Source organism: Phragmites australis, chromosome 20 (assembly GCF_958298935.1).
Source record: "Phragmites australis chromosome 20, lpPhrAust1.1, whole genome shotgun sequence".
NCBI classification, from domain to species: Eukaryota; Viridiplantae; Streptophyta; class Magnoliopsida; order Poales; family Poaceae; genus Phragmites; species Phragmites australis.
Window position 1 is genome coordinate 7831296 of NC_084940.1, and position 8775 is coordinate 7840070.

At 46.8% G+C, this 8775-nt stretch overlaps 1 protein-coding gene across 1 annotated transcript; it reads left to right on the forward strand.

Moving 5' to 3' along the window:
* The first annotated feature begins 5670 nt into the window (after nt 1–5670).
* LOC133902315 (beta-1,3-galactosyltransferase pvg3-like) lies at nt 5671–6903 on the forward strand. Its single transcript, XM_062343914.1, has one exon. It carries the CDS (start codon nt 5687–5689, stop codon nt 6617–6619), a length of 933 nt encoding a protein of 310 aa, XP_062199898.1. The 5' UTR covers nt 5671–5686; the 3' UTR covers nt 6620–6903.
* Nucleotides 6904–8775: the final 1872 nt, after the last annotated feature.

Sequence of the window (8775 nt, forward strand, 5' to 3'; positions counted from 1 at the left end):
TCGTGGATCGTCTAAGCACTTTAGATATGGTGGTACTTGAAGTAGGGGAGGGTGAGGATTTATCGTGATGCCACTTCACTCCGATGCTCAAGTGTTGCATTTGCGCCTTCAGCTCCTTCATCTCGATGTGCAGCTCTCCCACTGCCACCTCCATTTCTGGCTTCTAGCCCGTCAACATTCGGACCACCAATGTCTGACCCCACCTTTGGGTCTCCCTATGCAAACAGTATCAGTCCCTGGATTAGTAGATGATACGCACAATTTCAATAGAAATGGATATCACAGACATACTTCGTATATTATACATGAATTAAAGCCTTATGATGCATCAGAATTCAGCGGGTAAATCTCAAGCCCTACAGGCAACTTGAGTGTGGACAAAACCTTAGTCTTCTACCCTTCATTGTCATCAGTGTAGTCTTTCTCAGGATCTTCAACTAAAGTTCAACAATGCAAGAGTGAGTACATAACGTATAGTCCTACCTCAAGGAATAAATAGATGCATAAAGGTATAACAAGGATAAGTCTATAGAATCTTTAGGTTCTGTGGAAAGCCAGTTTTGATGCAGGGGTTTCGTTTTACAAAGCTTTTTCAAAACAGTTGAGAAAAGCAAAGTTGGATTTAAGATTATGGGGTTGATGACCAGAAAATCAAAGTTGGATTTAAGATTATGGGGTTGATGGCCTTAGGGGAGATACAATTTGTCCCACAATTTCCCAAATTTTATAGTTGGTTGACACCATGTCCTCGCAAACTCAAGGCACAAAGCATGTACTTTCCAAAACACAGGTACTCTACCCACTTAGACAACAAGGGGTACTCACACTATAGAGCTAATCATTAAGATCACACCATAGCATTGCCTATGACTATGGGCATGGCTGTTTAAATAGATTTACACTTGACAGAGGTTGTACTGTTTTACCCACATGATATGCACAAGCCCACACCACAGTCGTGGTTGGAACTGGTATAACGAGACACAACACACACTTAACCTAGCCACAATATCAACCCACGGGTACTAAGATACCATGAACCTTAGAATAATATAAGGGGAGGATCACTTAGCAGCCCCATGGCTCAAACATGGCCTGAATAATTCAAGGGAAGGACCACATAGCAATCCCATGGATCAAATAGCCGGACTTCAGGTTGTACATCGCCTAAGTCTTCTCGGGGTCCCCATTGCCACTACTGGCTTCCGAGTGGGTACCGAGCTAAGTCAAAAGGGGGTTTAGTCAAGTCCTGCCCATACATAATGTATGGTTGCACAATGGTCACTAGGTGAGATGTCAAAACAAATCGGTCCTTAAGAGAACAAGGTGTGTTTCTCCCATCATCATGCTTATCATACTAACCAACATCAAATCATCTTTGGGGTTTCTTTATTAACACACTCACTCACACCACCAAGCACACACACCACATTTCACACATTTAAAAAAAAACATGATTCATGTTATTATGGTGATTCTTTTATTTAAGCAGAGCAGTCCTAAGCATGCTAGTAGACAAGCAACCATCCAAACAATCAACATATTTGATGTGAGGGACCTTCTAGGGTTTCAACAGACTAAAGGTAATCAATAACAAGGCATAGCTTTAACAAGCTAGGATATAGCTATCTTAGCAATTTAAATTAGAGTTAATAATTTAAGCATGCATATTACTATAGTTTAAAACAAGATTGTACTAGTTGTGTTTGAAAACATGGGTGCAATATGATCAACAGTGTATGACTTGCCTTCGTTGAAGCCCTCGTCTGCTTCTTCTTCGTAGTACGGTCCTTAGGATCTTTTTTTGAACACTTCTTCTAATCTACAAAAGCAAACATCGATAAGCGCTTGATCGGAAAACATCTACACGGATTTCTACGATGAATGATCGCTAAAGAAAGCGGATCTAGAAGCTCTAAAGGGATATGCTCTATTACTATCTACTGCTATGTGAATCAGAAACATGAGATCTACGTGGTGATTCTATATTTTTGGATGCACGTGTGTCATATTCCCTAATTCATATTTATCTAGCATTTTACCTAATTAACAAGTATTTACTTATTAAATATTCTAATTAAACTACTATTTATGCTAAAGGGCATTACATTTAATTATTATCTACATAAATTAAACTAGCGTAAACTAGGCACTAAGATTTCTTATATAACCTAGGTCATGGTTGACTAATTATCTACAACTAAAACTACTATAAAACTAGCTAAAGAGCTAATTCTAGTTTTCAGCAATGCATAAACGATTTAACAAATTATATTAAAAACTAATTAGATTACAAAAATTATGAAATTGACATTGTTTGATAGATCTAGAATTTATATGAATATCGGTGGAAGAATCATAAAAAACGGAGTTAGAACAGAGGAGAAACGGGATTTAATTCAAAAAAAAAAGGGATATTCCTAGAATATTCCTTCAACTAGGCTGGGCTCATTTTGTGTCGGCTCGACTCGGGTTTATGGCTCGGCTCATTTTGTGCTCGGCTCAAGTTTGGATGGTTGGCTCGACTAAAGGGCTCGGATTTGGAGGTGGACAGTTCGATTCAGATCCGATTGGATTGAGATCGAGAGGGAGGGGGCGAGCAGAGAGGTTGGTGGAGGATATGGTGGTGGCCGGTGGCAAGATCAGGCAGTGTCGGCTCCCGCGACTGGCAAAATGGAGCAGCAAGACCGGGCGGGGGCGAATCTGACATGGCTCTGGCAACGATGGCAAAGAGGAAGCAGCAACGATGGCGAGAAGGCATCAGCCAATGATAAAGGTGGACACAACGATGACAAGATCAGCCAAGGTATCTAGGATTTTGGGTCTCTCGCTTAGGGAAGAGAGGAAGAGAGAGAGGCGACAGTGGAGCTTACCGGCGGCGGCGCTCCGATGTGGTGGCGGTGGCGGTGCTTTGCTCGGTGGAGTGAGGGAGAGAGGAGGTGATGGTGGTGCAGCGAAGGGGGAGCTCGGCCCCTTTTATAGGCGGCTAGGGGCGAGCGAGGGCGGCGGCGGCACTATTGGCTATCATGGCCACAGTGCGGGGTGTGAGGCGAGGGATGCACAGGAATGGGTGGCAACGGGTTCGGGGTGACGCAACACTATGTTGCGCCCGACGATGGTGGGGAAGGACTGGGGGGAGAGAGATATGGATGGAGAGAGAAAAGATCTTTTGTGCTTTTTCATCTTTTTTTGGGTGAATTTACGGGTGTGACAACCGAGCTCATCGCTAGCAGTACCTTGGCGATCTCAGACATCTGCTGCTCCATTTTCGCAGCCTTTCTCTACTCCATCGTCAAGTACTTCAAACGCACCAAGTAATCCGAAAACTCTGCCAAGATCGACGCGGCTTTAATACCAATGGTTAGACCATCACCAACCGTTTCCCTTTATTTCGTTCCCTTCCCAGCCCAAAATCACTTCCCGAAGAGTTTCCTTTAAAGATTGGTTCCCTTCAGCTTCCTCCACTTCAACAACATTTCCTTCTCTATTCCCTTCCCCAATAGGCTTCCAATATTCTAAAAATTCCACGTAACTGCCATGACACATAAAATACTACTGCAATATGTGACACGTATACATTGTACATGTATTTCATACGTAAATGATCATACATTGTTCCTCTCCTATTGCTCTCTCTCTCTCTCTCTCTCTCTCTCTCTCTCTCTCTCCATCTTCTCTCTCGGCTAAACAGAGGCAGTAGCAGCAGCTCCTCTCTCCAAATCCTCTGCGTTCCAGTGGGGATCCGCCAGGTTCAAGCCCTAAAATCTTGGAGGAGCGTCGTCGTGCCTTTCTCTGGCTTCTCCTGGTCGATCTCACCTTTTTCCCTCGTAGATCTAGAGTGGCGCTGCCTTCTTCTCCATCTCCGGCGCCTATTCCGCCACTCTGCCGGTCGCGCGCACCATTCCACTGAGGTGGGCCAGGACCGCTCCGGCCCCACTGATGCTCCTGGAAGCTCCTGCATAGCGCCTTAAAGTTAGTGCACGTGGCCATCTACTCTTCGCTGACCTCCAACCATGTCACTGTCGAGCTACCGCTTCACCCTTACTGTCGTCGGCGTAGCTCCGGCCGCCTCCTACAACTGGATCCGCATGGAGCGAAGCATCGTGCAGAGCTGAAGCCGTCGGGGTGGGTCTGGACCTCAAGAGCACCAACACCATCACTGTCAACGTTCTGTCACCCTCCTCATGCGCGCTGCCGTCGGTGCCCCTCGCACGCGCCTCTTTCGCCTGAGCACGCGAATGCAACCGCCAGACCCAACCCTGCTCGGAGTATCCATGAAGGGATAGAAGAGAGGTTCCCAGGGGCGTGGGAACCTCTCTCCTATCCCATCCCGAGCCGACCCTCGATAGGAAGCCGTTGGAGCATGGTGGCCATTCCCGTCGCAGTCTTTTGCCCATTGTGAGGGCAACGGGAACCGTGATAGGAACCCCTTAGAGATGGTCTTATGTTCTGGCTCCACTCTATTGGATTGCTCATGATAGTTCTTCGAGTTCTTATAGTAGCAAGAGGTTTAAGAGGAAGAACAGAAGAGAACGTGAAGAACGCGGACAGGCATGGAGCCAAGTGACAAAGCTCCAAAGTGGTAGCTGAGCTGATGAGGGTTCGATCTCTCATCCTGCACCAGCCTCGGGCCTCCAAGGGGAAGGAAACTGTTAGGGTACAAGAGGTTTGGTCATAATTGTCTGCCCCCTCTCACCCACAGCTGCCTTCTAAATACCAAACCGAGCATCCCTCACTTGGTCCATTATGCATCTGGGTTCAAAGTAGTGGGCTTACTCACGCGAGCCGTCTTCGTTTGGGCTGCAGCTCCGTGCTCAATCTCAGTTCCACGGTCCTGTCATGTTCCCTTGCTTCCCTCAGCTGCATCAGGAGTACCTGGGCCGTAACAGGAAATTTCAGCATTGTTTCTCACCTCAATCCAAGGGGTCTTCAGGAGGAAGCCTTCACCATATCTGTTGCCTGCAACCTACCCAGCGTGGAGGAAGGTAAAGTTTCACAATATGGTACCCACACCATTTATCTCAGTCGTCTATTTACGTTAAGATTCATACTATAAGGTTAGTGAAAAAAAATATGAGGTGCGTGAGATAATCAATGGATAGATAAAAGGGGTGGACGGCCGAGATTGATGGTGCATGCCCAATATGTTGCGGAGTTGCATTTCCCCTGGTGTGGACCATGTGAACACAGCGTGGTACCAGCCCCTGCTGGATGATCTGAAACTGATCGCTAACCCAGTTCAAGTTTAGCAGCAACCTGAGAACACGACTTGGGCTCTTCAGTAACCGCAGACAAATGGAGAAACAGTTTCAGTTCTCAGCAGACAATGATCTGAAACTGATCGCTAACCCAGTTCAAGTTTAGCAGCGACCTGATGCGGCTGTAATGTTGTTGTCTGCAAAACTCAAATGACAAAATGCCTCTGGCAAATCGTGAGTTTGTGACACCAGTTGCTTTTTTTGAAATATCTTATTGCAGGTGGTGAGCCTTAATCAACCGATTCTCCCAGGGATACCAGAACAATTAAATCATTTTGCCAACTGTTCGATGATTTGTTTAGAATCAAATGGGGCTTCATAATTTCTACTTGAGCCAACTTATACTTCGCAATTTCGCATAACGAGTTGCACCAGCTTGCACAGTTGCACGCACGCGCGCTTCCATTTCGTCACCACCAACGACGAGCATGAAGCCGCCTTCGTCCACCTCCTACCTCCTCGTCCCTCTCGCCGTTCTCCTCATCGTCTTCGTGCTTCCGGCTCTCAGGCCTTCGCGCGTCGGCTCCGATGGCCTCGGCGTCCTCTGCAGCAACCGCACCGGGGCCGACGGCCGGCACACCGCCAATGTCGCTCCACCGGCCGCCATTGAGGAGGAGGCCGAGCTCAGCCTCCTTGTCGGCGTCCTGACCATGCCGAATCGGCGGGAGCGGCGGGACATCGTGCGCCTGGCGTACGCGCTGCAGCCTCCTGCCACGCGCGCGCGCGTGGACGTCCGGTTCGTGTTCTGCAACGTGACGGACCGGGTGGACGCGGCGCTGTTGGCCCTGGAGATCAAGCGGCACGGCGACATCGTCGTGCTGGACTGCGCCGAGAACATGAACGAAGGCAAGACGTACGCGTACCTCTCCTCGGTGCCGCGCCTCTTCGCGGCCTCGCCCTACGACTACGTCATGAAGACCGACGACGATACGTACCTGCGCGTGGCGGCGCTCGTCGACGAGCTCCGTGGAAAGCCCCGCGACGACGTGTACCTCGGCTACGGGTACGCCATGGGCGGGCAGCCCATGCTGTTCATGCACGGCATGGGGTACGTCGTGTCGTGGGACGTGGCGAGCTGGGTGGCGACGGCGGAGGAGATCGTGGCACACAACGACACCTTGGGCCCTGAGGACATGATGGTCGGCAAGTGGATCAACCTCGCCGGCAGGGGAAAAAACAGGTACGACCTCAAGCCGCGGATGTACGACCTCAACTGGGACATGGACAACTTCCGGCCGGACACCGTCGCCGTGCACATACTCAAGGACAACCTCCGGTGGGCGGCGACGTTCAGGTACTTCAACGTCACCGCCGGGATCAAGCCGTCCAACCTGTACCATTTGCCGTCCCTGGTCATCTGATCGACCGATATTTTCTTTTTGTGTTAGCCATTTGTCAATCGTGTCAATTATCAATTCTTTTTTCGTAAGTACGTGTTCGTGCATTGGTTGTGCGGGACACGAACGAGAGTCATGGTCCTCATGTATGGTAAGAAGAGTTGTGTGCTAGTAGTGGGGCAGCATTATATTCTTCGAGTCATGTCATGTGCCGATGGTCAAAAGGGCCGTGCAAGTCGACGCACTTTGGTATCGCTTTTGTATGTTTCTTTCTTGGTGATGGCCGCACGGTCCTGACGGTTGTTCCAGTCCTTGATTACCTCCTCATCGTGACATCGCTGTGCTGAGACTTCGATCAAGAAAGCAAACTATCATTTGAGTCCCTGAAGTGTGCGTCTCCACAAGTAATCAAAGCTTTAATTTCATTCTATTTGGCAGCCAAGAGACAAATAAAATGTTCAATATAAGAATCAAAATTTTCATTCGACGAATCAATATTTCCAAATCGGCAGATTTAACCTTTTTTTGCTTTTTATTCACCTTTACAATTTAACATACCAAAGCTTTCAAGATAAAATACTCAACTTTCAACTAAGAGAATATCACTTCCTACTAGAAATTTAAACTTCGAACAAAAGCAATCCAAAAATTCAACTCAAATCGCTAAACTGCTTTACTCAGATTCGTACTTTCATGTATAGGTTTTTGTTTGCACATAAGCTTTCGGGGAGAAATAGGAACAAAACGTGCTACCAACCACCACTTCGGTCGCAGTAGCACAATATATTGCCTGAACTTGTTAGGACATGAAACTCGTCTTTTGATGATCCCGGATACAATTTTGTACTACTTCTGTTACAGTCTACTTATCACTGTTTTTACTATAGCAATTTGACTATGCATTTTTCTAAAAAAAGTTTAAATACCTAAAACTTTTATATTATTAGATTTATCATGAAACAAACTTTACTAGTATTGTATATTTTCAAGTATCTATAAATCGTTTTTAGAAAAGAAATATTTGATCAAATTTGCTGCAGTAAAAGACAGTAAAAAGTAAACTGAAATAGAAAAGGTAATTAGGATTGGTTGAACATAGACCTGAGCAAACTTGGCTCGGTTTGGCATGAACAATCTCATCAGGGAGATCCAATGATGCTTACCGGGCGGATCTGAGCAGAGGATAGCAGGCTTGAAACATCCTCGGTTTGACTCGAATGATTTATTTATTTTTTTCATATATAAATGACAGGATGGTCCGGCCTAGCTCGAGCCTAGCCCGAAAATTCAGGGCCAATGCCAATCATGAGTGGGCCAGTAGATAGACTTTAGGCCTGAAGAATCCGGCTTTTGCCGTCCTAGCCCGAGCCCAACCCGGCCCACAGTTTGCTCAGGTCCAATTGGACACTTGATTACGGTTGGATAAGTTTTGTGCTAACCCTCAACTTGAGATAGTTTGGGAATGGCTAGGGAGCACTTGCAAGTTACAACCTACAACACTGAACAAAGTAAAGTAACGTTTCTTTATATTAGTTGGCAGGTCACAAGTGCCTTTCTTCGGAGCAATTTTGCAAGAAGATGCCATGTCCCGATACGAAAACAATGTGAAATGGCCATCATTTCATAGCCTAATCAGCTTGAATCACGTCAATAACCGGTCAAGATCATAGCACGAGTACATAACAAATTTGGTGAGATGTCAGCGTCGATCGTACGATCAAGGCAAACGATGGCCGTCACCAAGGTATATACTCCATCCAGTAAGCAGTAACCGACAAAGCATCCTGTTCCCGGCGACCTCCTAGACCCCTGTTGCCATCACACAGACAGGCAAGCTGCAACCAAAAAAAAACAACACCCTTTTCATGCCATGCCATGACATACCATGCCCAGCTTGGAATTTGTATGATTTGCGAATGATAGTTCCTGACCCTTTTTATATTTTTCTCAAGCTGTCGATCGAACGCCACTAGAACAGATTGAGATTAATATAAAGCTCAGAGGTATTCCTTCTGCCACCTAACATGCTCTTCGACGTTGAAATGTCTCCTGTAGTCCTGTCACGCTGGAATAAAGTTGCAATGCGGTAAACTACGCAGCTCCAGTGCTCGGTTCCTTGTTGCTCATGATTTCATGAAACAGCGTACTCTCGATCTCGAAGTAACCATCCCCAATTGAAA

What these genes read in the sequence shown, in the direction of transcription:
- LOC133902315 (XM_062343914.1), top strand. Translation starts at nt 5,687, where the DNA reads ATGAAGCCGCCTTCGTCCACCTCCTACCTCCTCGTCCCTCTCGCCGTT.